Source organism: Peromyscus leucopus, chromosome X (genome assembly GCF_004664715.2).
Source record: "Peromyscus leucopus breed LL Stock chromosome X, UCI_PerLeu_2.1, whole genome shotgun sequence".
In the NCBI taxonomy this organism is placed as follows: Eukaryota; Metazoa; Chordata; class Mammalia; order Rodentia; family Cricetidae; genus Peromyscus; species Peromyscus leucopus.
In genome coordinates, this window is record NC_051083.1 from 45,406,041 (window position 1) to 45,424,990 (window position 18,950).

Consider the following 18,950-nt stretch of genomic DNA (forward strand, 5'->3'; position numbering starts at 1 on the left):
ATTAGGAACCATGTGCCAATAAACTGCTAAACACAGGGAATTTGTCACACCAAAATTGAACAGTTGAGGAAAAGTGAATGCTAGAACTTTGCTTTTGATCTTAACCTTATGGAGATGCTAGGGTAACTGTTTTATTTTCTTGGACTTCTCAGGTCAATCGACAAGTCAGAACCTTTCATGTTTGTGCAATTCCCTTTTTATGAAACTGAATTTAAAGGCATCCTAGAGCTTTCTCTGTTAATTGGATAGGGATTCTGGGAACACAGACTCACAAAACAATGTAATTTATGTGTTGGGAAATGTTCAAGTGAAATCCAAGATACTAAAATGTGTCTGTTCACTTTCAAAGCTTTGCATTGAGGATATAAACCATGGTTTTTCTTTGCTGCCTTTTGCTGCATAGCAGAAAATTTGTATTTTTCTCATAGGTTGTAGGTACTTCAAATAATGCCAAGGATAGGATTTTGGTTCATTCTTCATAGTTGTTAATAATACATTGTATAGTAAATTATTTGCTTTAAAAAATCTGATCTAGAATATATTATTTGTGCATGGGTACCCATATCGGTATGAGTGTGCTTAGTATGTATGACAGTCAAAGAAAAACTTGCAGGAATTCTACCACATAGGTCCCGGGGATTGAACTCAGGCTGTTAGGATGGCAGTGATCAGTTTTACTTGCTGAACTATCTTGCTGTCCCAGATAACATGTTTTTTACAATAGTAATGTATAGCTTTAATTCCTCGTGTTTAAAGGTTTTATGTCTATATAGCTATTAGTAAATAAGCTAGTTGGTAAATGCTAGTTTTGTTAATTTGAACGATTTTATAGTTATTGTTCAAAGGTTAATTCTGGTCACAAATAGTGAACAAATAGTTTAGAAAACTCTGTGCATATGAACCCTGATTTCCTTGGAAATGGGAGAATTTGAATATTGAATATTGTTGAGAAAACAGCTCTAAGATTTACACAATGAACTGATAAAATGAAGTATCATAAGGCTTGAAAAATCAGGTTGCAGTTATGATTACTGTGTAGACTCAGAATGTTTTTACTGAAATGCTCACCTTTGCTATCATGCTGCAGGCCATAGTACGAGAAAAAGCCGAGAAGTTCAGAAAACTGCAAGATGCCAGCAGATCAGCTCAGGCCCTGGTGGAACAGATGGTGACTGGTAATTACATGAACTTGATTTAAATAATCTTCTTAGAGATTTGATAAACACTCAGGTTCATATTTATCAGCTAAATTATATCAGACAAGCCCTTCTTGGATACAAATTTACATTAAAGGAAGTTTGTATTTTTATTATTATTTTTCTTTCATGCTAAGCAAATTATTGGGGGAAATTCAATTTGAGCCCATTGGTTGAAAATGAGTTGTGGTAGAATATTTAATAAATCTATTAGAGATTAATTTTCAGAAAACTGATTAAAATTTATTAAAATAAGTTTAAGAAAACAGAGCTTTCTGAAATAATTATTTTTGGAAGCATATGAAGAATATTAAGTAAAGGCAATTATAATTAAAAAATAATTTTACCAATATATTTTACAAATAACCTAAAATTTGGTGGAAGGATTCAGCCTAATACTACTAATATTCTCATGTTTTGTGTGGTACCTTGCCTTATAAAAAGATGTGTATTCTAAGTGAAACAAAAGCACAAATTTAGCATCATATTTTTATCCTATTTTTAAAAATTACAATTATTCTTTGCTAATCACACCTGAAAATCTATCTGTACAGAATATTGTAAAGTCATGTGAGCAATGTTTTTCTTTCAAATTGTCTTTTCTAAACTTGTATTCATTTGTAAATGAAATATTTTTATAAAATATTACAATGTAATTTCTGGACAGTTTATTTTTATTTTACAAGTGTGTATGATAAACAAATAAAACAAAGTTTTATGTACATGTCAGCATTTTTGAGAAACTGCCTAAATTCTGCATCATAACTTCTGTATATGAATTATTTTTAGTCTTAATTGCATGTTGGCATTAATAAATTCAATTATCTTCATAGGAAATCAATTCATTTTCTTCTTTTAATCAGCCTCATAACTGTGTTAGCTTAAAAATAAAAAACAGGAAGACATGCCAGTTGAGAATTAGGTAAATCAATTATTATATATTTCTACATGTTGCTTGGTAATTTTGAATGATGGTTTTAATAGTATATTCAGTCAAATAAAATTACATGATCCAAAATAGTCTTATAATCATTCTACAAAATTTCCTAGGAATTACATTATTACCTTTGTGTTTAAATATGATGTTATAAAATCCATAATTTCAGTTTCAAACTGTTTAATTTTGTAATAAAATATCAAGCACACATGAGATCATCTATATACACATGTACATAATTATTTAAAATATTTTAATATTATAAATGAATGGAAATATTTACTTAGTGTTTATTAAGTAAAACTAGACAGAGAGATGAAAGGTAATGGCAAATGCTAAAATCAATTATCTCAATACTTGACATCATATAGAATTTCTAGAGGCATACAGAAAAATTGGAGCATATAGGATGTCTTTAATAAATACTAATTTACTGATTAAATTCTATTCAACAAAGCACATTTGAGAGTATTTGAGAAACGGTATGGAAATATTGACTCTGAATAAAAATAGTACCATGGATAGATAGCAATGATCAATGGATTTATGGGAGTGCAGTTTGAAATTTTCTTCTTTGCCTTGATCAAATTTTAGGCTATTCATTTGTCTACTAGTGAAGATAGGATAGGATCAACTTAATTAAACCCAAGTTAGGGACATAATGAGAATAAGCATTTTCAGAGCCCATAGTTCTGCTGTCCCATTAAGCAAGACTATTTACATAATTACTGCACAATTGATTCAAATGTTTTGATCTATTTATTCTCCATTATCTTTTAAAAAACAATCTACAAAATACTTATTTTCTCAGTTTATGCAAATTATAAATTAAGTCAAAAATATAATAACTATTTGGGTACATGTCCAACTATAATTTAGAGGGACTCATCTTTAAAATTTTTAGATGCTCCTTTACCAAAGAGCCAAGAGGTATGGTTCATAAAACTGAAAATTAAATTAATCTTTGTTATCCAAGATTTTCAACTATTCCATTAGTGAAGCTCTTAAATTAAGACAAGAAGCATCTTTATCATATATTTGCCTTATCAAATTTTGTAATAAACATCATAAGATTTATACCATTTTATTTATAGGAAGGTAAAATGAGACCTGAATTACTGTAATTCATTTAGGATCGCATGTAAATGGATGTTAATTTTACCTGCAAATATTGTCCTCAAGTTACAGTCAAATCACTCCTAGAGATTTCTTTTTGATTATACCAACTCTATTTATCAGAATATAAGTGATCTTCCATGATCAAAAATTACAATAAGAGATAGTCAATAGAAATGATATTCTCTATAAAATCATGTTTCCATAAATTTTCAGAGAATTTTGATATATTTTAAAGCAATGTATGTTTCTAATTTTTTAATATCAATTCTTATGTAAGAGCAAAAGGTTTATTTACGAAGCCTCAAGGCTCTTTTACTAGAATTATGCTATGAAATATTTTTACATATTTTTAATCTTCTCTCATAAAATACATCCTGACCACATAATCCCCTTCCTTCACTCCTCCAAGACTACCCTGATCACTGTCCCCTAGGAACATCCCCTGTCTCCCCCCAGAAAGGAGCAGCCCACCCAGGTACATACATCAACCAAACATAGCACAGGATATAATAAGACCAGGAACAAACCCTTACATCAAGGCTGCATGAGATAACACCCTTAGGAGGAAAAGGGTTCCAAGAACAGGCAAAAGAGTCAGAGATAATCCCACTCTCAGGAGTTCCCCCCAAACACCAAAGCAGCAACTGTAACATATTGTTTATCTTACTTTGTCATCATCAATTGTTGGTTTGGATATAAATAAGGATTATCTCGACATGGTATTGGATAGAGGTACCTCTTCTTATTAGGGACTTTTGCTCAGAAATAAAGCTTTGTGAAGTATATCTTCAATGTATAGATTTAGTCTAATATATTTATTTAGTCTCAAAATTGTTAGCTTACTATAACCTTAGTGAGAGTAATTTGGAGCTTAGGCTAGGTGCCAAGTTTCCTTAGTTCTGTTACACTGAGATAGTATCTAAGTTCTTTCAATAATACTTAAAATATCAAAGATCAAAGATAGTTGTGTCCAAACATTCATGGAAATATACATGATTAGTATAATTCAAGTCCTAATTCTTTGTGTGTATGTGTGTGTTTTGTTTTCGAGACTGTCTTTTCCTCTGTGTAGCATTGGAGCCTGTCCTGGATCTTGCTCTGTAGACCAGGCTGGCTTCAAACTCACAGAGATCTGCCTGCCTCTGCCTCCTGAGTGCTGGGATTAAAAGCCTGCACCACTGCCACCTGGTCAAGTCCTAATTCTTAATCTATTGAATGCTTCCTCCTGAGGAAGTTACTATAATGATGTAATAGAGTTAACGGTATTCTCTAGATTAAATGCTACTTCACTTTCAGTTTCCAAATGTTTTTTTTTTTTTTTGTTTTTTTGGTTTTTCGAGACAGGGTTTCTCTGTGTAGCTTTGTGCCTTTCCTGAATCACGCTCTGTAGACCAGGCTGGCCTCGAACTCACGAAGATCCGCCTTCCTCTGCCTCCTGAGTGCTGGATTAAAGGCGTGTGCCACCACTGCCCGACCCAATTTTTTTTTTTTTTTTTTTTTTTTTTGTGTGTGTGTGTGTGTGTGTGTGAGTGTTAATTTACATCCTGAAGACAATCACATTAAAAAAAAACCTGTAACTAAAAATAGTAATTATTAGTATATTATACTAAAAGAACATTTCAAAAAATTCATGCCCTGAGTATTAGAGTATAGTATTTAAGGTGGTACCTAATATGCCCAGAATTATAATTAAATTGAACAAAATAATAAGGCTTCAACAAGGATTCCTGTCACATATGTTAACTAAGTCACTAAGACTTTTTATGTTTAGCTTTATAGTTTAAATGTTTCATGTGCATGAACTAATTTGCATGAGTATAGCACACTTTTGTCAGATGGGCCAGTTGGTAGGGACTGTACCTGTTCTGACTCATCTGGTTGATAAACCACCACATCACTTGTGATCAACAGTCTACCTCACTGCCCTGAAATGCTAGCTTCCTAAAAAAGTAAACATTTACTATTTCCTTATTCCTTCTTTAGTTCTGGACAATTTCATTTACATTTCCTTTCTTTCTGCATGAGACTAAGGGTAATGCTCTACACGGTGTTCTCATCCTGTAAATTGACAGCTGCATTTTTGTAAATTAACTTTATACTTTAAGAGGGAGAGTCCCTGTGCTTATGTAAATATTTTTGTGTTTGAAAGGAGATCATAAGAGCTACTGTTCTTGAGGGCAGTTGCTGAAGGAAACAAATATGCATAGAAATATATATTCTCCTACATCTCTGGCATTAGAAACAGAAAAAAAATGGCATATGTTAGAACATTTTGTATATCTTATTCACTAGAAGTGGTAAGTAGTATAAATTTTAAAATGGTATTTTTTTCCAAAAGTGGCACAGGAGTGGTTTAAAAGAATGGTCGCAGAACCCTCCAGAGTTTTGCATCTGCATTTATCATCACTACTGAATACATTTATATTGCATGTTATGCTACTCTATTGGTTGATAAATGTTCTGATAATGACCCTTAGTTAAAGCACAGCAAAATAGAAAGTTGTCAGGAAGTGCAAGTACAATCTAGCTATTATTCTAATGAAAAGAACACTGAAAAGCCTTTTTTTCATTATTTTATCCAGGCGTCATAGCTGATGATGAATATACTTGATAGGGAATACTTCACTTTAGGTGTCAATTTTGAAGTACTTGCATGGAAGGTGATGCATAATTACAACTATTCTAGCAGTCTGTTATGCACTGTACACAAGTAATAAAATTAATGGATGCTCTTCAAGTAATGATCCATTTCCTCTGGGTGCAATATATTTATTCATAGTCTATTTCAGGGGTTGTTTAGAATATGAGATGTGAATGGATTATGATCCATTATCCCTGAGAATCTAATGTGCTGATCCAAAATGGTTTCCCTAAATATTGTTCATAATGCCTGGTGAGTCAGTGTTTATATTCTTAAATAGCTAACAAAAAATTAGAAAACCAGATGCTCAGATGATTGATATGTAAGCTCTCCAAATATTTACAATTATAGGCTGTCATAAACCTTAAACTTTTCAGTTGAGTAAAGGAAATCAATCCTATGAATTGTGTACTCATAAACAATGTGGTAAAAATTCTCATAGGCAAATACTCTCTTGATAAATAGATACTATTTTCCAGACATGTATTAAGGTGTCTACTAATATCACCCCCAAGTGGAAAATATATGTTCAATTAATTCAAGAAGTTTAATGTCATCTCTAACATCATTTTTTATCATCTGTGCAAGCATTTTCAAGGAAACAAGATGTTATACAATTATTTTGTATGATATTTTTAAATCTTCTATCTATTGCTGTTTTAATGTTTGTCTTCATAAGAAGCAAACTATTGATTTGTTGTTGGATGAGTTCATAGATACAGTAATTCTTCTATACACTAAGAACTATATCAGAAAGTGCCAATAATAACGTATTTCCCATAGGGCCTTTTAATTTAGAAGGATAACTTATACTAAGTTTGAACATCAAGCTTATTCACTTATAAAATATTTACAGACAAATTATCTACAAGGCTATGCTTATTTGTGCTTCTCTGTTTTAAATTTTGTGTGTAGTTGTCCTTCCACTCAATTTTAAATTTTTATAAATGGATGAGTATGTATTATAATAACCTAAACCAAAATTAACTTATCACTTGTCATTGATGAATCTTAAAACACATTAAAATGTTTCTATATATCATATTTTATATAAAATTAATTTTTTAAATTTCAACAATTGTTTTCATAAATATTCTATTTAATTCATTAAAGAACTCACTCCTATTTTCTAAATGTGAGAAATGAGGTTTTCTTATTTTCTCTATGTTCTTTACCATATCTCCTATATTAACACTGCTTATATTTATTATTTGTTTAAGATTTGTAAGATGTGGAGAAATCCATCTATGTCAGCCCAACTCTCAACCAGTTGATCTTATTATTATACTCCTAGAATGGAAAAGAAATATGATACCTGACGTCAGTATTTAAATGAACCCAGTTCAATTGTGTTTTGGGGGATGAGTTCAAATTTAAATATATCTAAATTCAGAGTTTTGACTATATATGTGTATATATTTATTTATATTTATATTTATATTTTTCCATATTGTTATTTATCACAACTTGGTAGTTACTATATTTTAATTTCACATATTCAGTTATAAAACTCACTATACAACTAAATATTATAGATTTCACAGTGTTATAGATTTATAAAAATTTTACTTCTCACTTTCATTTTAATTCTTTTTAGAGAAATAAATACTTAACATCTTGTCCTATTGGCTTCACATCATAGAATTGAGAGCCATGACCAACATAACACATAAAAACATATCCCTTGTATTTTAATAGATACCACAAAATATTTTGTTACTCTTTGGTGGTTTGCTTTACATTTATCAAAATTAAGATACAGCAGCCATAATGAAAATTAATGTATATTCTCCAGTTTCTAAAAGTTTTTATAAAGTTGATCTTTCTCAGAATCAGAGAGGCATTTAAATCTCTCTGTTTTATCTACTCATCTATTGAAATGTACAACAATCCAGTTTAGTGCATCAGAATACTTTTTACTTAAACACTTAATATTTGATTTATAGTGATTTTTTGATAGTCATGAACTTGATTATTCTAAGTTCTTATTAAAATAAAACATTTGGTAACAGTATTTCTCTGAGATATCTGATCATTTTGGCTATTGCATAATCTTGAGACATTACATAATTTAAACATTTTCTCCTGTGCATTTTTAAAGTATGCCTTTTTATTTCTTAAATTAATTTAGCTATTTGATTATGATAATTTTCTCAAAGTGAGTAATTTTGCAATTGAAATTTTAAATTCTTCTCTCTGATACTTTGTAACAAATAAGCTTGTTATTACTACAGTTACATAGTGGCTACCCCTAAAACTAGGTTGCTGTATTCTCAATCATAAAACTAGTAATCATAAGTAGCATATCACATCACACTTTTTTGTCTTAATATGACTGACAGTCCCCTTAACTATTCATGGATTTAGAAGAAGATTTGGTCACAGGAAACCATGAGTTTCTTGTGTAGCTAGTTATACCAAGCTTTTATTGCTTTTTATATTTATTTCTCATTATTTCTATTTTAAAATATACTAACAAATAGGGGAAGGTATTTTTGCCACAGGTATTCAGAAATGCTGTTTTTAATGACATCCTAATGACACCTAATGTCATCTTAGGTGTTGTAAGACTTTGAAATTCCTAAGGTTTGATTAATGTTTCAAATGAATAGTCTTGTTTGCTAGAATAGTATGATTTTAAAAAATAAAATCTAGAAGAACTGACTAGACCAAAGTAAAAGAGATGAAATAATAAAAATGCTGAATTCCATGGTTTTCCCATAGTTTAGTTTTTCCAAAGTTTATCCTTTAAAAATAACAAAAGAGTATTGTACAAGCTTGACCTACTACAGGCTTTATGTTTGCCATATATATATATATATATATATATATATATATATATATATATATATATAACTTAGATTTCCTTAAGTCTTAATCTAATTTAAGTGAACATACACAAAAATTAGTTCTCTTGAACAACTTGGTCTTCTACTAAATTATTTTGTTCCCCATATACTTGAAGGTACTGAGCTTTTGCTGTTAGGAATTGCTGTGTTTAAATGCTGAAATATGAAATCTCTAGCTATTTAGTGTTCCCAAATAATTAGCAGTGCCAACTTAATTATTTTCAAAAATACATCATATCATATTTAATCAATTTTTTTCTTTGTATGATACAATTTAGTAAGGGAGTTGCATCTAAACTAGTGTATCTGTGAAAATTTTATTTTTGTGAACTAACTTTGTAGTGTTTTGAGTAGTTTAGCCAGTGACATATTATGATGTTGTTAAACTTGATTGCTCTGTAAGTTAGCGCACTCTTGAAGTGGCTTATTCATATGTCACATTGTCAGATAATTAAGATATCATCTAAAAAAAGACAAACTTATTCTCTAATATATAGTGGTTATTACAGAGAAGTAAATGTGTCCTTGTGCTTCCATTTGAAAACTATAGATAAACATTAACATTAGTAAATTAAAATCTTTTCAGATAACTATTGTTTTTCCAAATGCTTTTTGCTTTACACCATGAATCATTGTATAGTCTGAATATTTGGGGGGAAATTGTAGCTTAAAAAGAGAATGATTGTTTTGAGGTATGTTTTCTTTTATAAAAAGCATACAAACAATACCCAAACCTGTTTTTAATGTAACTGTGAGTTGTCTTTATAATATATATTATTACAAATAATGTTTACTTATTAATTAATAAATGTTAAATTGTATTTAACATTTCTTTAGAAATATCTAGGGTATAATTTATTCATGATCATTCCTCATCAAAACTTTGATCAGTTTCCTTTTCTGAATCTTTTCTACTATTCCATATTTTATATATCTTTTTGTTATTTTAGTACACATGTGTGATTTGATAAGTTTCAACTCTACCAAATTCCAATTTCTAATTAGATATCCCCTTTGCATCTTTATCAGTAATTCAATGAATTTGCTTGGAATTATTCTACGGTGAACATTTTTATAATAGAAACACATTCCTTTTCAGATTGCCTCTTTTAGACTGTGGCTTCATGGGATATATATTTTATTTTTCTTTCTAGAGGGTGTTAATGCTGAAAGTATCATACAAGCCTCAGAACAACTGAACAGCCGGTGGGCAGAATTCTGCCAATTGCTGAGTGAGAGAGTTAACTGGCTAGAGTATCAAAACAACATCATTACTTTTTACAATCAGCTACAGCATTTGGAGCAGATGACAACTACTGCTGAAAACTGGTTGAAAACCCAACTCGCTACCCCATCAGAGCCAATAGCAATTAAAAGCCAGTTGAAAATTTGTAAGGTAAGACTTTCTTCTTTCCATTTGGAGCATGATCAATAGGCATTTCTTGGCAAATTGTAAGAGGGCCATAGAAAACTGTTTAATAATGAGATTTTCAACTCCCAAGGATGTAGCTGAGCATAGTAAAGATCAAAATAAAAGGAAAGAAATTTAAATAAGTAGTGTATTGATATTGTAATTCTGGCATTGATTTATGTAATTTACATGTGGCTAATTGATTTTGTCAGCTTGCAGAGGGCTGAAACAGGAAATATAGAAACCACATTTCCTATAAGTGAATGGCCAGTACACTAAAACTCTTTCCAAATGTAAAACTAGGCACATGATGAAAAAAATTTAGCAATACAAATAGCTAGAGACACCTCAACAATAAAGACTTATGATGTAAAATGGGTTAAAAAATCTATAAGAGTAATGACATATATAAGACTGGACATTTTGAGTAGCAATATTTTACTAATGTTCTTGCTCTATAGCTAAAACCCAAAGAAAGAGCAGGTCAAGCCAAGATATTCTCTCTTCTAAGACAGAATCAATATAGAAATTGTGAATACACAAGAGAGAGTCAGAACCCTATAGTAAAGGCAGTCTTAAGAGTGAACACAAGGCGCCTGCATGGAAATAGAGCAAGAAAAATAAACAAGCAATTTTATCCTCTTCTCTGCCTGAAGAATCTAGACAGGGCTCCCCACTGACTAGAATTAATTAGGAGGCAAAGAATAAGGAGGTGTGATCTGTAAATTCTCCTGGGTCATAAGAAGAGAATGAGCAAACAAGGTGGAACTGGAACTCAGGGTCCAAGTAAGAGATTAAAAGAGCTCATCTTCAAGTAATGAAAATTAAAAATTAATAGTAATGAAAAGAACTTGACACTGTCCCTGGGAAACAAGAAATTGATTAGAGGCTAGGTTAAGAGATATCATGAACATACCTTACTGATAAACTGTGATGTGTACATTTAGTATGAAGAGAGATTAATCTGTATACTTTCAACAAGAATATTTTAAATGAAGGGTGAGTGGATACAGACAGCTGACAGTCTTGGTCTGGAAGAAAACATTATATTCAAATGATATTGGTAACTGTAAAGATGTTCTGAAACAAAAAATGGATTTGATATATTTTTCTTTAATTTCTGTAAATGTACTAGGAAGTGAACAAACTCAGAAAAATATAGTTTTACACAGTGAATTTGAAACAGAAAGGCCTTTGCATTAATGGGCAAACACACAAATTGTAGGACTTCTTTGTTTAGATATAATTTGTATTTAGATACTGTAGCCCACAGCCTGTTTTCTATTTCTCTGAGAAACAGTTTACATGCAGTATTTTCTGCAACAAAGTTATGATGAAGACAGTCGTCCATCGTGTAATTACTAGGAATGGAAAAGACTGGATGATTTTTTTATTTGAAGAAAGCATACACAACATAGTGAGATCCTTTCTTAAACAACCAATGTAGAGTTATGTCATCTTAACTGTATTCTTGAAATTTAGATGTATAAACAGACACCGAGGAGATATTATATTAGTGTGTGTATGTATATATACATATATATAATTATATATGATCTATAATGTGACCAATAATGATAGTGTGTACATGAGCTAGCTTGCTGATAGAACAAATAGCACAGACTGGGTCATTTAATCATTGTGAATATATTCTCACTGTTCTGGAGGATTGAAATTGAAATCAATATCTATCAGAATTCATCTCTTGTAAGGACTCTATTAGTGCTTTGTAGCTGGCTGCCTACTTACTCACTGGGCATGTTTATGACCTTTCACAGTTCGTGTAAATGGACAAAATGGAAGAGTGAGAGAAACATTTCCTTCAATTTGTAAAGCAACCAGCCCTATGAGATTAGGAATCTTCCTGATAGCTTAATTAACTGTAACCTTTAGTGCCTACCCAAACCCCCTTTTCCGAATATACTTTCATTGAGTGTTAAGGCTTCAGCATATATATTTTGAGAAATCACAATTAAATTCAAAGCACTAAGTTCTAGGAAAGAGAGAGGAATGTTCATTGACACTGGTTTCATCATATTTACCCAGAGTAGAGAAGATAGGTACTAGGCAAATGATTAAATAAAATAATGTAGAACTACCATGGAAATAAATGTTTTATACAATATTGGAGAACATCTAAAAGTAAAACAGGATATGCACAGAAACTGGAAGGTAGCTTCTTTTATAGAAGAGCATTTGCATTGGGTATTTGGGATGATTTGATGTTAAATAAAAGAATAGTATACTCAGAAACATGGAGAAATAAAGACCACAAATGTAGAAGAAGGGCTATGATATGAGTATTAAAAACAGTGCAGTGGTTGAGTGGGGTGAGTCAGATGTATTAAGGCAGAAATATTGGACAGAAGAACAGGGGCCTGAGAGTCATACCACAATCTTAGTCTTAATCTCATTCACAAATAGAAAACACAGACAGATCCATAGAATATTCTATCATTATGGAATTATTTGAAGTGAAAATATCTCTATATTACACTCACTAACAAAGTTCCTAATCCTGTCAGCACTATCCCAACCTTCTATCTAAGCTCTTTGTCTTTCTGCCTGGCCTTTTGCTTCTAAATGATTTTATTAATTGGTTTATGTAAAATATTTAGTAGTGTAAGAATAATGTCGTTCACTGACAAGAGAAGATTATATTAGAGGCCTGACATTGGTGTTTGGTAATTGATTTTTTTATCCATTTTATTTCTTTATTACCTTTAGATATTCTTAAATATTAGAATACAAATTTAGCTCATGATCCAATATGTTGGAGGTGAGAGAGCCTTTTCAGATTTGTAAGAAACATGTTTACATTTTCTCAGATGGTGGAGGCTCCTATTTGGTGTTATATTATTTAAATGTACTTTTTTATTGTTCCTTCATATATTATATCCCAAACACAGTTTCCCCTCACTCTGCTCCCACTAGTAAATATACATATTTTTAAAGGGGAAGCATATTCAGGAAAGAAATTTTACTCTGGGGGACCAAGAACACTAAGTTCTTCTATGAAAACAATGACTAATTGTTAACAAGTTTTTGAAGCTGAATAGTTCCTTTCAAAATGAATATTATATTTTCAGTCTTTAATTTCTGAATCAATTAGTTTGTCAGTAGCAAAGAGTCCTACTGTTAGAGTCACATAGCCACATTTTTCTCAAACTTATATTTATGTATTTGGAAATCAGAAGAAAAAAAGTATTGCCCATTTATATTCTTGCCTTTATGACAGATTATCTCAATCAATTCTCATAATATAGGATTCTCCAAATAACCATACACGCGTCCTAAGCCAACAATTTATTTTGCCATTTTAGTATGATTTCCAGTAAGCTCAGATTTAAATTTAGTTCCTAATTGCTATAATTTTAAATTTCCTCTCCATCTAATTGGCTCATGATCCCATTTTCAATTTTAATTATCATGATTTTTGCATATTAAGTACTAAACAAACCCAAGTACTTTTTGAAAGGTAGCATAGATATGAATTATAAGTAAGCAACCACGCTAATAATGCACTGAAAAAGAATTTAAGAGTATTTGATTTGGTAAGTAATGTATATATGTATATATGAAACATAAACCAATTGTAACTTCACTTGAAATGAGACTAAAATATTTATATAGAAAACAATATGACTGAAAGAATACAATGGAAATTCCAAATTTAAGAGTCATGTATATTTTTCAATATGCGATATTTAATCATGGAAAAAGAGAGGATCACTGTGGCCCAAGCCCTAGAGACTATTAGCAGTTAACATTTGTTCTGGGTTGTGATGTCATTTTATTCAGGGCTGGAGCCACTGATAATTTACTTGCTTTGGTAAATAATTTCCCACCCCCCACTCTGGCAGGATATTCAAATTAAACTCAATGGGTCATATACAAAAGTAAGTCTTGAACTAGGAGGGGGGCTTGATAAGAAGAAGGATTCCATCAGCCTAACAAAAGGCATGAAAGATGGGAATGGTAGGGAGAAACTACTGAACAGTATTAGGAACTTGTATGAAACTGCCAAACAATAAAAAACAATGCAAAACATAAAAAGAAAGTGACAAAGGAATTTCATTAGTATATTTTGTTTAGATGTATTAGTTAAACTACTATTACAAGTTTAATCAATATTTTAAATGATAGTTTATAATATATATATATATATATATTTCTTCTGTCTTCAAAATTCAGCATTCATTTTCATCACATTAACATACCTTAATTTACACTACCAACATGCCAGTTTCTTAGTACTAAATTAAACTAGAGAGTGCTATAGTGGACTTCAAAGTATTGGACATGTGATTTTTGTCATAGTACAGTTGAATACAGGATACACTGGAGATTGAAAGTGGGTACTATGCTATGAAAGTTTGTGACAAGAAAGTGGAAAACAATTTCTCTCATTAAAATGGGAGCAACTGACTAGCCAGAAAAGGAAATGAGGCTGGGTAAAATATAGAAAATTATAGGTGTAACCATATGTATTTGTACATATATAAATAAAATATTGTATAGGCACAGAATCTGTACTGTATAGAGATTTATAAATTCGTATATTCATGTAAATTCATATATGTATATTAACTACATGCAATCTATTTTATACATATGAATTGAAAGAATTGTTATTCACTGAATGACCTTAGAATTTAAAACAAAGACAATTTTTAAATAAAAAAGCACTCAAGATAAACATCTTTATTTGATTTAATTTAGTGAAATTTTAAGTTGTTTTTATTTCTAAAGCATTGCAAACATGCACATTTGTGTGCTTTAATGTTCTAAATAATCATATTGTGAAATTATGTTATATCATGATGATTCAAAATGAACAAGATCTATGGTATTCTCAAATTGATGACTTGTAATAGAGTATTTGACAAGGGGATTAACCTGATCTCATATTACAGGCTGTAAACAACTTTCTTTGTGACAATATAGTATATACAAATTCACGTATTTGTAATATTCTGAATTATGACTCAGGATGAAGTCAACAGGCTATCAGCTCTTCAGCCTCAAATTGAGCAGTTAAAAATCCAGAGCATATCCCTGAAAGAGAAAGGACAGGGGCCAATATTCCTGGACGCAGACTTTGTGGCCTTTACAAATCATTTTAACTACATCTTTTCTGGTGTGCAGGCCAGAGAGAAGGAGCTACAGACAAGTAAGTAAAAATACTTTTAAAAGCTAACTTGAAATTTTTGAAATTGCTTATATGTGGGTAAAATATTAAGTACTAAAAAAAAAAAACAGGAATAATCACTATCAGTGGAAAAATCCTCTTTCCATTAACAAATGACAAAATACTGATGTCGGACAAGAAAATGTATCTTTTCTTACCTTAACATTCCAAGGCCTTTGATTAAGAGCAAATAAATGTTTTGTATGGCTATATTTTCTCCATGGAGGGTTATAAATTCCAGAATCAGGAGTTTTGAACACTGTTGAAAACAAAGAGGCAGTTCAGTAGACTTTCACAAGATTCTTATTGTATAGGTGGAAATATTTGTTCAGGTGTGTTCTGATGCTCTGTCAGATCATCTGAGAACTCTACACTTTTGGGAACTGAATTGCAAGATAGGACAAATTATTCTTTGAGCCATATTTTATTTTTGGAACTCAGTATTTACGTAAATCCTCTTTTTGTTGATATAATAGAAGATAAAAGTAGAAGAAACATGCAAATTTGTATCATGTGGCTAACAATTTTTCAATATGTCTCTTTATAAATTATTTCTGGACAATGTTAGTATATAGTATTTCCTTAAAATGTCTGTTCATTAATTTTAAGACAAAATTTTCTTAGAAAGGTAACGTTATGAATATCCTTAAACAATACTAAATGAGGTTTTGATCTACCACACACATGCATTTATATGTTCTTGTGCACACAGAAAGTATTATAATGGATACTTAGGATTTAAACATATTTGTTTACTTTTAGTGAAATTTTAATTATTTGGAAACATTTTCTAACTGATCTTTGTAAATATTAAAAAATTATCATTTAAAATATTTCTAGAATATTAGGATGTGAGTAAAGCTTTACTAGATCCCTTTTGATTAAATTAAATTAGGTTTACAATGTGTATTTCCTTTTCTTCTACTTTTTAAAAAAGTTTTTGCTAAGGGGTTTTTCTTTTATGAAATCAGTCAGTACAACTTTAAAATGATATCACCGCCCTCTAGTGGATCGCAGTGTACTTTCTGCTGCACTTCCAAACTCTCAAATGAAAAAGATATTTCTAATACCCTAATTTCTCATTCATTTTAGCATTATTGTATTTTTTGTGATGAAACACTTAAAATTTATTTAAAATCAAATGATTTTAGTGGATATTCTATAGCTGAACTTCTTCACTGGAAAGTTATTTTAATTCTTGTATGTCTATTAGGTTCGATCTTCAATTTAAAGGAGTCATATAATAGACATATTGATAGCTGAGTTTTTCCTATGTTACTCTAATGTAAATATTTAATATTCATTTTATTTGCATACTTATCATTGTAGCTATAAAATCATCAGTGTGCACATGAACATTATTTATAAAACTTCCCAAACTTGTCTTTCCATACTTGAGTCCCAGTCTCGTGTGGCCACTTGGGGTCGGTGGTAAAGAGTGGGTGGACAGGTGTCAACAGGAATGGAGATGGGCTAGAAGGAAAGGCTAAAGGGGCAGAAGGAGAGCATTTTTTCCATCCTACTATTTTTATAACATGATTTCTCCTATTTTTACCCACTATTTTGGAAAACTTGCATTGTTTTACAACTATTGAATCAAGGTGACTGTGGCCTCATAAAATGGATTTGGCAATATTCCTTTTGTTTCTATTTTGTGAAATAATTTGAAGAGTATTGGTATTAGCTCTTCTTTTAATGTCTGGTATAATTCTGTTCTGAAACTGTCTGGCCTTGGCCTTTATTATTATTATTGTTGTTGTTGTTGTTATTATTATTATTATTATTATTATTATGTTGGTTGGGAGACTTTTAATAACTACTTCTATTTCAATGGGAGTTATACATCTATTTAAATTGTTTATCGGATACTGATTTAACTTTTATAGGTGGTATCTATCAAGAAATTTGTCCATGTCTTTTAGATTTTCCAATTTTGAGGCATATAGGTTTTAAAACTATGACAATAATTCTCTGGATTATTTCTCAGTGACTGTTGTAATATCCCCCTTTCTGTTTCTGATGTGTTAATTTGTGTATTTGTCTATCCTGTTGATTTTCTCAAACAACCAACTCTTTGTTTCCTTAATTATTTGTATATGTTTATTGTTCAAGTTGTTTCTATTTTATTGATATCAGCCCTGAGTTTGATTATTTCCTCCTGTCTAGTCCACCTGGGTGAATTTGCTTCTTTTTGTTCTTTTTGGGAGTGGTTTGAGTGAACTTTATTGATGGTATTCAAGACAGCAGGGTTCCCTAAGCCCCTCCTGTTGTTCTGGGGGTCTAGGATGAAAACTATGAGGGACATGCTCAGTGTCTGGGCTGAGATGGGACAGGAACTGCTCAGCAGCCGAGGGTCTCTTTCTTGTTGTTTTTGCTGGGGTGGGTGTTCCAGGGCGTTCTTCTTACTCCTTGGAGGCCATGTAGACCACGAGGTTCATCACCCTGTTGCTGTAACAGTATTCATTGAAGTACCGGGAAATGAGCTTCACAAAGTTGTCATTGAGAGCAATGCCAGCCCCAGCATTGAAGGTGGAAGAGTGGGGGTCACTGTTAAAGTCAAAGGAGACACTCTGGTCCTTAGTGCAGCCCAGGATGCCCTTTATCGGCCCTCTGATGCCTGCTTCACCACCTTCTTGATGTCAAAACACTTGGCAGGTTTCTGCAGATGGCATGTCAGATCCACAATAGACACATTGGGGGTAGGAACATGCCATGTCCGTGAGCTTCCTGTTCAGCTCTGGGATGACCTTGCCCACAGTCTTGGCAGCACTGATGGATGCAGGGATGATGTTCTGGGCAGCCCCACGGCCATCATGCCACAGCTTCCCAGAAGGGCCATTCCCAGAGGGGTGGCAGTGATGGTGTAGACTGTGGTCATGAGTCCTTCCACAATGCTAAGGTTGTCATGGATGACCTTAGCCAGGGGAGCTAAGCAGTTGGTGGTACAGGAAGCATTGCTGACAATCTTGAGTGAATTGTCGTACTTCTCATGGTTCACACCCATTACAAACATGGGGGCATCAGCAGAAGGGGCAGAGATGATGACCCTTTTGGCTCCACCCTTCAAGTAGGCTCCAGCCTTCTCCACGGTGGTGGAGATACCAGTAGACTCCACAATATACTCAGCACCAGTCTCATCCCTCTTGCTGCTGGTGGGATCTTGCTCCTGGAAGATGGTGATGGCCTTCCCGTTGATGACAAACTTCCCATTCTCAGCCTTGACTGTTCCGTTGAACTTGCCATGGATAGAGTCATACTGGAACATGTAGACCATGTAGTTGAGGTCAACGAAGGGATCGTTGATGACAACAATTTCAACTTTGGCAGACTGGAAGGCAGCCCTGATAACCAGGTGTCCAATTTGGCCAAATCTGTCACTCTGACCATCGTGTCTCAGGAAGGAGTCTGGCACTGCACGAAAAGAGGAGCACAGAGAGGAGCAGAGAATTCTAGAGCTTTCAAGTGTGCTATTAAGCCGCTAGTGTGAGATTTCTCCAAATACTTTATGAAGACACAATGCTATGAAATTTCCTCTTAGCACTGCTTTCATTGTATCCCATGAATTGAGTATGTTGTACACTCATTTTTATTGAACTCTTGGAACTC

The 18,950-nt window shown here is 32.1% G+C and overlaps 1 protein-coding gene across 8 annotated transcripts in view; it reads left to right on the forward strand.

The window, feature by feature from the left end:
* Positions 1-18,950, forward strand: part of Dmd (dystrophin) — a 2,209,767-nt gene that overhangs the window by 873,318 nt on the left and 1,317,499 nt on the right. For all 8 annotated transcript variants that reach the window (XM_028881805.2, XM_037198928.1, XM_037198927.1 and 5 more), the window contains exons 19-21: positions 1,088-1,175; positions 9,897-10,138; positions 15,146-15,326. In XM_028881805.2, coding sequence (XP_028737638.1) covers positions 1,088-1,175; positions 9,897-10,138; positions 15,146-15,326 — 511 coding nt within the window. The remainder of the gene's footprint in view (positions 1-1,087; positions 1,176-9,896; positions 10,139-15,145; positions 15,327-18,950) is intronic.